This window comes from Giraffa tippelskirchi, chromosome 2, assembly GCF_054371585.1.
Source record: "Giraffa tippelskirchi isolate mGirTip1 chromosome 2, T2T-mGirTip1v1.2.pri, whole genome shotgun sequence".
NCBI lineage: Eukaryota > Metazoa > Chordata > Mammalia > Artiodactyla > Giraffidae > Giraffa > Giraffa tippelskirchi.
The window spans coordinates 174,231,218-174,244,872 of NC_137276.1; the positions used below are offsets into that span (position 1 = coordinate 174,231,218).

At 43.4% G+C, this 13,655-nt stretch overlaps 1 protein-coding gene across 7 annotated transcripts in view; it reads right to left on the bottom strand.

Moving 5' to 3' along the window:
• GAP43 (growth associated protein 43) overlaps window positions 1-13,655 on the bottom strand; it is a 323,409-nt gene that overhangs the window by 53,789 nt on the left and 255,965 nt on the right. The window contains exons 1-2 of one of the 7 annotated variants that reach the window (XM_081572066.1): window positions 5,412-5,494; window positions 5,038-5,083 (exon numbers count right to left, since the gene is read on the bottom strand). The exons of 5 other annotated variants lie outside the window; for them this stretch is intronic. In XM_081572066.1, the coding sequence (XP_081428192.1) occupies window positions 5,038-5,082 (45 nt within the window). In that variant the 5' untranslated portion in view covers window position 5,083; window positions 5,412-5,494. Of the gene's footprint in view, window positions 1-5,037; window positions 5,084-5,165; window positions 5,495-13,655 lie in introns of those variants that run through there. One more of the 7 variants, XM_081572068.1, reaches the window with a different exon arrangement.

Here is a 13,655-nt window from a genome sequence, read left to right on the forward strand (position 1 = left end):
CCTGGAAGCCATGTGTGTGCCTGTGTGCTCAGTTATGTCTGACTCTTTGCAACGCCATGAGTGTAGCCCACAAGGTTCCTCTGTCCATGGGATTTCCCAGGCAAGAATACTGGTGTGGGTTGCCTTTCCCTTCTCGAGGGGTTCTTTCTGACTCAGGGATCAAACCTGGGTCTCCTCTGTCTCCTGCATTGGCAGTGGACTACGATTCTTTACCACTGCACCCACCTGGGCTTCCCTGGTAGCTCAGCTGGTAAAGAATCTGCCTGCAATACAGGAGACCCGGGTTCGATTCCTAGGTCGGAATCAACCCAGGCAGGGGCAAGCCTGTGAGCTCGCAGCATGCCAGCTGCACTCCCAGAACAGGGAAATTCCCCTGGAGAAGGTATAGGCTACCCATTCCAGTATTCTTGAGCTTCCCTGGTGGCTCAGATAGTAAAGAATCTGCCTATAATGCGGAAGACCTGGGTTCGATCCCTTGGTTGGGAAGATTCCCTGGCAGAGGGCATGGCAATCCACTCCAGTATTCTTGCCTGGAGAATTCCCATGGACAGAGGAGCCTAGTGGGCTACAGCTCATGGGGTTGCAAAAAGTCAGGTATGACTCAATGACCAAGCACAGCAGAGCACCCACCTGGGAAGCTGCTCTAGCAAATTAATCAAATCCAAGGAGAGGGTCATGGGAACCTCGATTTACAGCCAGTCTGTAAGAGGTACAGGAAATAACATGGACTTGCAATTGGATCCTGAGTCAAAGTGGGTCATTGGAACCTCTGATTAAGTAGCCAATCAGTCAGAAGCACAGGGAACAACCAGGGCTTGTGACTGGTATCTGAAGTGGAGTGTGTCTTCCAGGACTGAGCATTTACCAGTGGAATCTGTTGTCTTTGGGTAGATGGTGGTGGAATTGAATTGATTTTAGGATACATAGCTGACATCTGGGGAATGGCTGTTGGCGTGGGACACCCCTTCCACTGCCACATTGGAATTGGGTTCAGGACCCTAATTTTAGAGGCTGACATTTATTGATCACTTTGCTAAGGCACTGAGCTAAATGTTTTGCATAGAAAATCTCATAACAAATGCATGAGGTAGGTATTATGATAATTATAATGTATGAGAAAAGTGATATTATTTTTTACAGATGACAAAACTATACTTGCGGAGGTTCCATATTTAATAAGTGTGGTGCTCTGATTTGATTATTTAGGCAGTCAGACTCCAGAGCTCATCCTCTCTACCACTCTACCCCTATTTCACATAGTAAGGCCTTAATAAAAGTCTGGTGAATGTGTGTTATAGTTTGGATTAAATTGTTTCTTTTCTGAGAACAGTTGATAATAAGGAAGATTGAAAAAACTGACAGAGCAACTTAAAGAGCCACAGCAGAGGACGTCAGAGGCAGGTAAGCTTCGTAGAAGGGAGACATGAGAAGTGGATGCCACTGAAGCTGGCACTGCTTTATTATTATATGTTTTTTTTGCCATACTACAAGGCATGTGGGATCTTAATCCCCCTACCAGGGATTGAACCCAATGTCCCTTGCATTGGAAGCACGAGGTCTTAACCACTGGACCGCTAGCGAAGTCCTAAGCTTGCCTACCTTCGAAGAGTCCTGCCCTGTCATTGCTCAGCTGTTTGCTCAGCTCAGAGGGTGCACAGAGGCACTTAGACCTGAATCTGGGTACGACAGCTAGAGAAGTGCAAGGTAGAAGTGGGGAAATGCACAAAGAGACCTGCTGAGCCCCAGGGTTAGGGTCAGGCCTGTGAGCTTGCAGCATGCCAGCTGAACTCCCAGAAGGAGAGAAATGAGCTGCAGCTGGGAGGCCACTTGTGCGAGAGAAAAAGACTTTTTTTAACCATCAGAATTAAGCCCGTTGCTTATGTGTAAGAGGTTTTGTGGAAGCAACTTAGATAGTGCAGGTCACTAGACAAAAGATCACACCCTCTAGCTCAAGTCCCTGTCTCTAGGGACTCTTTCTAACAGTCTCAGGTCTGGGTGAGGACAGAGCAGTGAGTGACTTGGTAACAGGAAAAACAAGGGCTCCTGAAATCCCCAGGGCTTTTCTATCAGTGAGAAAGGAAAGGCAAGGAGGAAAGACGCTGGCTGCTGTTCTGCTGCTCAACACATGGAGTGACCGCGTCTACGCTTCCAAGAGCTGGGTCCCACCTCCTGCCGTTCTCCCCACAACCCCGATCTATTCATCAGGATCGGCATTCTCACAAATCTTTTGCACATCACCGTGTGAAATGTACTGGCCTATGGTGCTCAGACTAAACACGCCAGTCCTGGAAGATCCACAGTTCCTTTTGAATATTTCTTCAAATGAAAAGTATAATTTCAGAGATGCCTCTATTATGGAATTCATAAGAAGAAATAAGAAGCAGCAGATAAATTAGCTAAAGCCCTGAATTCGCAATCAGGAGACCAGTGTTGTAAATCTGACATGTCCCATTCCACTGTAACCCCATAGACGTTTCTGCTTCTCTGGGCCTTCATTTCTGTGTCTGTACACTGAGGGGGTTGATTAGGAGAGTCAAGACTCAAACAGTCAAAGTATCAAAGTCTTAATTGTGATACCACTCAGGGCCTTGCAGAGCACCTGGGCACAGGGCCTTTCTGTGTCCCCCATTTCTTAGATTATAGGAAACAGCTTTCCTTCAGCTTCCATGACCTTCCCTGAGTTCCAGGGGGCAGATTCAAGCAGTTGTTAATTAGGGAAAGGAGGGGGTGCAAGATCAGAGAGAAAACAATCAGGCGCAGCCTTAGGGCAAGGTCCTGTTGCCCCATCAAGGGATTGTTGTTGTTCAGTTGCTAAGTGATGTCCAACTCTTTGCAACCTCATGCACTGTAGCCCGCCAGGCTCCTCTGTCCATGGGATTTCCCAGGCAAGAATACTTGAGTGGGTTGCCATTTCCTTCTTGAGGGGATCTTCCCAACCCAAGGATAGAACCCAGGTCTTCTGCTTGACAGGGGGATTCTTTACCACTGAGCCACCTGAGAAACCCTAATCAAGGGATAAACACAACAGTATCTTTGAGCTATTTTGCAGATACTGAAGCCCCCTCCAGGTGGAAGAAGTTAATGATTAAAGATGATATGAGGCCCACAAGCATGCAGACCCCAGACCAGCTGGACCTGAAGGCTGACAATATTGACTTCTACTTACCTCATCACCAACCCAACAGAAGAATGTCCACAAGCTGACCAAACCATCTTTGAACCATTACTATAAAACTTGTCACTATCTTTCCCAAGTGGGGACACATGGTTTTGAGGGCATGAGCCTGCTGTGTTCCCCTTTGCCTGGCAAAGCGATAAAGCTATCCTTTTCTACTTTACCCACAATCTTTCTGTCTGTCTCCAAGATTTGATTTGGCACCAGTGTATAGAGAAATGAGCTTTTGGCATCAACTGCGTGCAAATGTATATGTGTTCCATCTTTCTATTTTCCTAAAAAATAAAGCCTCAGAGAAGTTTCCTGTGATCGAATCTTACTCTGAAATGGACAGGGTCTCCCCTATACACATTAACATCAACTGTCACTTACCTTTTAAAATGAGTTATGTAGCACATTGAACATATCGTGAGACTAACATTATTTCTGAAAAGTACCAGTCCCCAGAGAGAATCACCAAAGGGAGTGAGCACAGAATTTGTCCACTGGCCAGGACCCCATGTGCCAAGACTCTTGATTCTAACACATTTCAAGATGCCTTTACTTGCATGCTCTGTGAACCAGCAAATGACTTTCCTCATTTGGAAAACAGACACCATCTTCCTTTTAGCACCTAATTCAAACTCTCTCAGAATGCAAGAACACATCTTTTATTAGTCAGCAAAAAGCTTGAGCACCAAAGAATTGATGCTTTTGAACTGTGGTGTTGGAGAAGACTCTTGAGAGTCCCTTGGACTGCAAGGAGATCCAACCAGTCCATCCTAAAGAAAATCAGTCCTGAATATTCATTGGAAGGGCTGATGTTGAAGCTGAAACTCCAATATTTTGATGTGCCACCTGATGCGAAGAACTGACTCACTGGAAAAGACTCTGATGCTGGGAAAGATTGAAGGCAGGAGGAGAAGGGGACGACAGAGGATGAGGTGGTTGGATGGTATCCCTGACTCAATGGACATGAGTTTGAGTGAACTCTGGGAGTTGGTTATGGACTGGGAGGCCTGGCTTGCTGCAGTCCATGGGGTAGCAAAGAGTCAGACACGACTGAGCGACTGAACTGAACTGAACCAAAGCTGCACCTTTCCCAAAAGCCTTTGTGTGAGAGAGCAAAGCCTTCTAAAGGAACGCCTTACTTGACAATTTTTAAAGCCAACTTGTCCATCTGCATGGAAAATCTGAATGAAATCTACTGTCCTAGTTAGGGAAAAGAAATCCAAGACTGCTAAAAATAAATAAACAAGATATGCAAAATACTCATCCACTGCCGCAGTTGGCTTCAACCTATTTAAAAATGAAAAAGAGGTCAGAACAGAGGGAGAGAAAGCTCTAACTCCCCTCAGCTTCAGACCCTCATTACTTGCAAATGGAGTTGATTTTCCTTCCTCTGCAGCTCATCCATCCTCCCAGGTCAAGATGAAGCCACTCCTGCCCAGGGTGCTAGGTCAGCAAACTGAAACTTCAGATAATTTTTGTGTCCCTGTAAATGACCCATGTGACCAGAAACACAGTGTAACCAGTCAGCCAATCCCCAAATGCTGGCCAGCTATGGGCTCTATACTTGTTTCTTTCTTATTTTTTATCATATAAAAGCATCCTGACTTCTGCCCCATTTTGCAGGTGCCCAGACCCTTGAGACCAGAGACTGCTGGCCTCATGAAGCGTTGAATAAAGTTTGTTTATATCACCTTAATTGTCTTTTTAAGTCATTTTAACAAATGATCTTTAATGAATGAAAAATGCATGCTGGTGCCATGATTCCAGGCTAAGAAAAAATCTGACAGTATAAATTTGGCCACACCTAGAGGAAGTGTCTCATTTCTTCCCACCTGCTCCATTTACCATCCTTCCCCCATCCCCATCCTCACCTGAAAGTAACTCATTTGCAGTTGTCTGTGGAGCTTGTGTTTCATCCTGGGAAATGGAAAGCTCAAGTGAGGAAATGTGGATAACTTTTTTTTTTCAATGATGAAGGCTCATTGTTTCGGGCCCTGACCTTAGCTGATTTTCTTGCCTGTGTTGTAACCTAAGGACATGGTATTCCTGTTCAGTTTCCAAAGGTCTTTTCCTGCTGATACATAGAAACCTTCCTGTCCGCTGCTCCTAGCCCTCGCTAAAGAAACAGGTGCCAACAGCCAGGGCAGTGCTAACGCGCTCCTTGCAGCCCCAAACAAGGGAAAACTGGGAGGGACCGGAGCGAGACTCGCAATTGACCCAACTTTCTCTCTTCCGCCTTCCTCACCCGCTGTGTAACCTAGACGTGACTGGGGGCTCGGTCCCTGGTAAGCTGGGCGGCTGCGCTGCTGCCGGCGGACTGACGAGGGCAAAGGAGGAGCCGGCGCAACGCCCCTCGCGCACCGCCTCCCGCGCCGCCCAGCCACCAACCGGCCTGAGGTGCCGGCTGATGCTTTTGACATCGCAGGGCTGAAAGAAGCAATTATTTCCCCAGGAGAGTTTGTGAATGCTCGTTAAGATAAAACAAAACTCCCCAATCTCCCGGGGGCGCTGGATCTCTCCCGAGGTTTGGGGTATTGGAGGAGGGGGTCCGAGCCACGCCCTGAGATCCCCAGGGTACCATCGGCTGGGCCACGCCCTCAGCCAAGGATGAGGATGTAGGGAGGGGCTGATGAAGAGAAACAAAGGGATGAGGTCACCCTAAAGACAGGCCGGAGGAAACACCTAAGGGAGGAAAAAATGAGACGCGAAGAGTGACTATGGGACGGAAACCGGAGTCGAAATGCAGGGGGAAGGAGGGGCTGGGAGACAAAGGCTGAGTGGTTCGTAGAAGAGAGACCTAGCTGTCAGCTGTCTGTGCTGGACAGAAACCGGGAAGAGACACAAATCAGGCCCTGCTCTGCTTAGGGAAAATAAGAAAGTTTGCTTAAACCCCTTCCGCTGCTTTTCAGAGTGTTGTGCCACACACTCCCATGGTTTGTATCAATTCTTTGAATGAAATGATAGATAATTTTTTTTTTTAAGTCTGAGATGGTCTAAGAATGGGCTTCAGGATGTCCCTGATTGTGAAGTAACATGCCTTGTACTTTGTTCATATGATTCTTTTGCAGTTGGTTCCCTATAGCTTTTCTAAAAATGTCAGAGGTATCCAATACCCAAAAAAGGTTAAATGTTACTAGGCTTTGGAAGCACCATGGAAAAGAAGCAAAACAAGCAAACAAATAAACACTGAAAACTCAGTAAGTTTACCTAAAATGCAAATGATATCAAAGGTGAGGAATTCTGTAACACCTCTCTAGGTTAATCAGATTAATACAGTTCACTTAGTGAAGACAAACATTTTCAAAGCAAGAGGCCAAAGGCTAGTACATTTTTATTTGAGGGAAAACTGAAGGTTGGCTCATAGAAGACCAATGGGTGGGGTGAAGGAGAAACTAAGGGGCAGTCTTCCAGGTATGGTAGGTTCCTGGAGAAAAAGAAGTACTGGCTTTGTCTATCTTTGGTATTGTCTGAGCTGACATTGAGGCAAATCACCAGAGGAGAAAGCCTGTATTTCACTACCCAAGAGGAATATTAACTAATATTCTAGGGCCATTCTTGTGCCATGAAACTAAAAGATGCTTGCTCCTTGGAAGAAAAGCTTTGACAAACCTAGATAGCACATTAAAGAACAGAGACATTACCTTGCCAACAAAGGTCCGTATAGTCAAAGTTATGGTTTTTCCAGTAGTTATGTATGGATGTGAGAGTTGGACCATAAAGAACACTGAGCACTGAAGAATTGATGCTTTTGAACTGTGGTGTTGGAGAAGACTCTTGAGAGTCCCTTGGACTGCAAGGACATCAAACCAGTCAATCCTAAAGGAAATCAATCCTGAATATTCATTGGAAGAACTGATGCTGAAGCCGAAGCTCTAATACTTTGGCCACCTGATACAGAGAGCTGACCCATTGGAAAAGACCCTAATGCTGGGGAAGATTAAAGGCAGGAGGAAAAGTGAACAATAGAGGACAAGATAGTTGGATGACATCACTGACTCAATGGACATGAATTTGAGCAAGCTTCGGGAGATGGTGAAGGACAGGGAAGTCTGGCATGCTGCAGTCCAACGGGTGGCAAAGAGTTGGACATGAGTTGTTCAGAGTCACTGAACAACAACAAAACTCTTGTGCCAATTTAGCTCACCACCCAACTGTAAGTTCATTGAGGGCAGGGACTTTGTTAGGTTGGACATATTGAAGCTGTGTACCTCAGAGTGGGACTTGAATCCATGTGCTGGGACTCGAACCTGGCCAAAACCCATGGTCTTTCAACTGAGATCACACACCTGATTTTAGGACCTAAGGAAGTTGAGGTTTGAAGTCTCATCGCAGAAAGAATTCACAAAGTGATAGGTTATAAGTGGATTTATTTGAAGGGAAACTCATTCCATAGACAAGCATATGGGCTACATAGGGGCAAGTACAGAGACAAAATGTGGTGTGATTAGCTTTTATGGGCTGGGTAATTTCAGAGGATAATGAGTGGGAAGATTATTCTAACTATTTTGGGGAAGGGGTAGAGATTTCCAGGAATTGGGCCACTGCCTCCTTTTTGGTCTTTGATGGTCAGCCTTGGAACTTTCAAAGTGCCTGTGGGTGTGTCATTTTGCTGATGTGTTACAATGAGTGTATACTGAAGCTCAAGGTCTAGAGGAAGTCTACTTGTCTGCCATCTTAGACCTATTTGGTTCTCATATGTTGTGTCCTTGGGTTGTGTCACTCTTTTAAAGGTTGAGCCCTGCTCCCTTCCCTCCTGTTTCAATATCAGTCAGTTCTTGGCATAGTTCATCAGACATAGTGGACACTCATTAAGTATTTGTAGAATAAATGAATTAATTACCAAGCAATACACAGATTCTTCTCCCTTTTTCCCAATAAACTGACCAGTAGCAAGAGGCCTGGGATCAATTTCGCCATCAGGTGGTAACTATTGGTAATTGACAAAATCTCTTACCCACTGTTCCTCTCTTCTGCCTAGAGTGATGGGCGGGGCCAGGGAGTTGGGGAACAGCCATTCATCCTACAAGTTCTCCTTAGACCTAAGCAACTAACCTCTCCTACACTTCCAATCAGGTCTTCACCAAACCACTCATTTCTTCTTTAATGTCCTTTTCTCTGTTTACCCCCCACCCTGAGTTCACCTCCCTGCAACATTTCTTCTGTTGCTCAGTCAACATGAGAAATTTCCTTTTTATTCACCCCTCTTTAGAATCCCATCGTGATTCAAAGTTACCTAGTAAACAAGAGTTTTACTATAATTTCCATTCTGGCTTCTGTTGAATGGGGCTAGTATAAGGCTAGTACAACACCTCTAGATCAGAAAAAGGAAGTTTTAGGGTTGTGTGTGCGTGGAATTAGATATGAAGAACTGGTTCTATCACTTTTCCAAACCCAACAGCATTTTTGTTTTCTCCTATGTTTTCATTGCAAATGTATAGCATGCCAGCTACATTTTGGATCAACCTGAGTTTTATAGCCAGGCCTGGAAACATTAACACCATTTAAAGTTATTTCCGTAGCAAAAGCATTTTTATCATCAAGTTTATTTTTGAAAAACAAGCCATTTGTAACTAAAAATTGCTTGCTCTTCTAAGAAGAAGAAGAGCTGTTTCCTAAGAGCCTGTCCTACTAAGATATTAACATTTTCTGGGAAACGGAAAAGATAGATATGGTTTTCATTATTACAAAACTGAAATTTAAAGTAGACTAATGATTTTCTCTCAACCAACTTACAGATGAGCAGAAAAGGTGCTCATTCACCCAGACGGAGGGTTCCCAACCTTAGTGTATGTATCTTACCACCAGTGTGCTTCCATAAAGCAGATTCCCCTCGTGCTGACTGAGGAAGTCTTGGGTAGCACTGCAGAAGGCCTGAAATGCATTTTAATAAGTACCCTGGGGCAGGGGTCCCCAACCGTTTTGGCACCAAGGGCCAGTTTCACGAAGACAAATTTTTTCACAGATAGTGGGCAGCAGTGTTGGGGGGTGGTTTAGGCAGTCAAATGAGCCATGGGGAGCAATGGGGAGCAGCAGATGAAGCTTCCTCGCTTGCCACCACCTACTTCCTGCTATGCTGCCCGGGTTCCTAACTGCCTGTGGATCGGTACAGGTTCTGGGCCTGGGGACTGGGGACCCCTATCCTAGTGGGCTTAGACCACAATGAGGATGATAAACTGAAGCCACATTCCCGTTTGGAAATAGCTTCCTTGATTTTACTGAAAATGCTTATATCAAGCAACAGTCAGAATTTTCTATTCCTACCATATTGCCTCCAGATTTTAGGGACAACTAGGGAGCTATCCCACACATATGAGGGCTTGCTGGGTGGCTCAGTGATAAAGAATCCACCTGCAATACAGGGGTTGCAGGAGATGGAGTTTCGATCCCTGGGTCAGGAAGATCCCCTGGAGGAGGACACAGCACCCCACTCCAGTATTCTTGCCTGGAGAATCCCATGGACAGAGGAGCTTGGTGGGCTACAATCCACAGGGTGCCAAAGAGACGGACACTACTGAAGCAACTTAGCAAACACACACACCATTCTTATGATCAAGAAATCCTGTCTTAAATTCTAACATGTGTAGATACGCTCAACCCAACACAAGACCTAGGAGAGATCATTAAACCATGTCTTTCCATAGGCCTAGGCCTAGAGAGAGAGTGAAGCAACCAATGAGAGAGCTGAGGCTAGGCCTCCTCACCTCTTACGTTTCCCTTTGAGTCCCTAGAGTCACAGAGAATGAGAAGGCTGAAATTGGGACAAAGTAGACAGCTGAATTGGATCATTAGTGTCAAAAGGCATGCTTTGGCCTAAGACACTTGGCAGGTCTCTTTATTATCCTTGCATTCTGGGCCTGAAAGATCCAGATTAGCAGACTAGATGGCTCCTCTGTTACATTTCAATCACAAAGACCTAGTTTGGTGCTGTTGGATAGTTTATGTGGAATCATGAAAAGCAGAAAAGCATAGCCTGCAAGAAGAAGATTACACTTTTTTGCCCCAGAAGCAAAATTCCTAAATTAGGCATAATGTCACTGCATATCATTGTATGCAATGTAAATGTAAATTAATTTCCAATGTTTCATCACGATTACTAATTTATAGGATACATATTGTCTTCTGCACATCTCTTTGGTACATGTGAAGGCACGGATAGCCTTGATTCAGGAGAAATCTCATCCTTTAGGCACACACTGGATCTCTATATAACATTCTGTACACAATATATGACACAGATTAGATTCCATCTAATTCTTCTTGTTATGTCCAAGGTAACATAGGCATTTAAAATAAGGAACCATTGAATTCTAGTTTTCAGGAGACAACCAGAGACCCCTGATCCCTGCCAGACCCTGCAGTGATTAGTTTAAGGATACTGTGGTGTTCACAGGTCAAAGTATGATCACTTTGAGGCAGTCTAGCCTCACAAAAGTCTTGCTATAGCTAGGATGCACAGACCTAAGAGGTGTGTGGAGCAACAGAGGTTTCTTCATTCTACTCTCTTTTCAGTGCACATTTCCTGATTGGAAAACTTTAGAATCAAAGATTTACATTCTTTGTCTATGGAGATGTGTCCAGTATCACTATGAATTTTCAAATATGTCAAAAGATCTGCATCTTTTTTGAGGTGCCCCTTGGCTTTTCTGCTGGGTGCCCCACTGAACTCCCATATTCTTTGAATGTAAACACATGCAGTTACAGACACTAAAGAGACCACCACACAGAATGTTACAGCTGTGTTGCACTGGATACATTTCTAGAAAGTGGACTTGGTATTATCTTCCCCCAAGAAACCACCAATTTCCACATCTGTTCTTTACAGCGATGTATATAATTACCATGATGCTGTTTGTAGACACATGACCCTCTGAAGGGGCACTGGTTAAACATCTGTAAACAGGAATAAACATCACATCGTGTCTCTTTCTCAAGTAATTGGAGCAATTTTTGCTGAAGGAAAAAGAAAGCCATCTTTTATACAGTTAACATTCAGCAATATCTGCCTTTCTGAGAGTATAACACTGAGATTGCTTTTGCCCCCAGGAAGGAAGATTTGGCTGAAGCATTCTTTTGGCTCAGGAACTTAGTGTTCAAATAAAATAGGGATTTTTTAAAAAGATGTGAGAGAGGTGTGCTGAAGTAGTATTGGATTTACCTGTCTTTTTCTCAGATCATCCTGGGCTCTTCAGTAAGGAGAGTTTATATTTCCTAAGTCTCTTTCTCCAGAGAAGAACTTTTCAGATAAACTCTTGTAATTTGCTGTTTCATCCACAGTAGGTGGATAAGTGGACAAGAATCTGCCCACCAATGCAGGAGATGCAGGTTCGATCCCTAGGTCAGTAAGATCCCCTAGAGGAGGAAATGGCAACCTACTCCAGTATTCTTGCCTGGAAAATCCCACGGACAGAGGAGCCTGATGGGCTACAATCCATGGTGTTGCACAGAGTCAGACACAACTAAGTGACTGAGCACATACGCAAGGGATCTTGCTTAGGGTCATACCAAAAATGGGTGTAACAGTCAATGTTTGAGAGACTTTGTACAGAATTTTGCTGTAAGCACCAACTCTGTTTTGTACACGCAGTGGCCAATTGATAAATTAAAACAACCAAATACATGAAATACAGATTACTTTACATCAGAACAAATAACTTCAAGCTAATGAGAGTCAACTGAACTGATTTTCCAGACTTAAGAATGGTAGAATTATTGTGGAAGCAATGCATAAATCTTATATACAGTGGATTTGTGGTAGAGGGAGAAATGGGAAGGAGAGAGATGGAAAGTGACGTTTCCTTCCTACTAGTGTTTTATATATTTTGAAAACTCTTCTTTAGGACTCATTTTTAAATTTCAAATATTTAGTACCTAAAAAGTGAAAGATCAGTCTATTTTTTCACGGGAAAGTGTCTAAAAAGTGAAAAGTCAATCTAGTTTTTGATGGAAACATTTATTAAATATGAGCTAGGCAAAAATGATATTTTATAATAGCAACATTTCCATTTGGATGGAACTACCCAAACTCTATGGGCTTCCCTCATAAGCTCAGTCTGTAAAGACTCTGCCTGCAATGCAGGAGACCCAGGTTTGATTCCTGAGTTGGGAAGATCCCCTGGAGAAGGAAATGGCAATCCACTCCTGTATTCTTGCCTGGAAAATCCCATGGACAGAGGAGCCTGGCGAGCTACAGTCCATGGGGTTTCAGGAGTTGGACATGACTTAGCGACTAAACCACCACCACCACCACCACCCAAACTCTGGGGTCAGTACAAAGTCGGGGCTTCAGGGATAAGGCATAAAGGAGGCAAGTAGCATATCTCTAAACAAGAGCTAAACTAGGTAGTCAAGTTCTTTCTAGCTCATTAATTCTAGGCATCTGCAAACCCAGTTTTGGGAGACACAAAAGTTTAAAAAGCAGAGGTTACCCTAGGTAAACTAATGGCCTAAAACACAAAGTGAGGGCAGAAACTACTCCTTAAATCTTTTTCTAACCTCTTTTGATGCTGAAAATACTGTCTTGCATTTTGGTCAATAAAAATTGAGAAAATGAGTAGTCCCTGCTGTCAGTATTTTCTCAAATAAGGTGTAGGCATGCAGTTTTTGATGTTTAGCTCAGCCTTACTTCTCAAAAGGGTATCTGCATAACCTAACCTAACTCTAGATCCTTCAACTCAAAAAGTTTTGACTGATAGCTCACTCTATTAGAGGTTCTGAATAGCAGGACTTATTCAGTGCAAACGTTTATAAAATTGTACAGAACCCATTGTTAATAATGTTAAAGAAAAATCTCTTATCAGTAAATTTATTAGCTGCCTTTTTGTCTCAAAATGCTGATCTGAACCACAGTTAAATCTTCGTATCTACTAATTTCATCAAAATCTGTCAACACTTTCAGAAATGGACAAAATAGAAAGCAATATGCAACATATTAGCAACTTAGTTGAGATATGTTAACAATAAAAATCATTTACTGAATACTAGGTAGGAATCAAAAATACAGAGATGTAAAAAATGCAGTTCTTGCCATCAAATATATATAATTATATATGGTAACAAGAAATAAAATTAAATAATTAAATAAGTAAAGTAGCATAAATCCAAAATTAAATGACTGGTACAGCTAATATGTGCTTTAGAAATTAAGACGAGAAAAATCATCACTAGACTGGAAGAATTAACAGAAAATGGAGAATTCAAAGGGTAAGATGGATTTTGGAGAAAGGCAATGAACTCAGGTTCAAACATTTAGAAGTTGGAATCCAACTGGAGATATAAGAAGCATTTTAGGATGGGAAATGTAAACCTGAGAGATATATTTATGGAGAGGTGATACTTGAAGCTATAAAGGTGGATAAGATTTCTAATGAAAATTAGAAATAAGAGAAAGGAAAGACTAAGACCTTGTTCTGAGGAATATCTGCATTTAGAAGATGTCCAAGTCTAGAGAAGAGAGCAGGACTGAGCGTATAGTGCCCGGGGGATCCCCAAT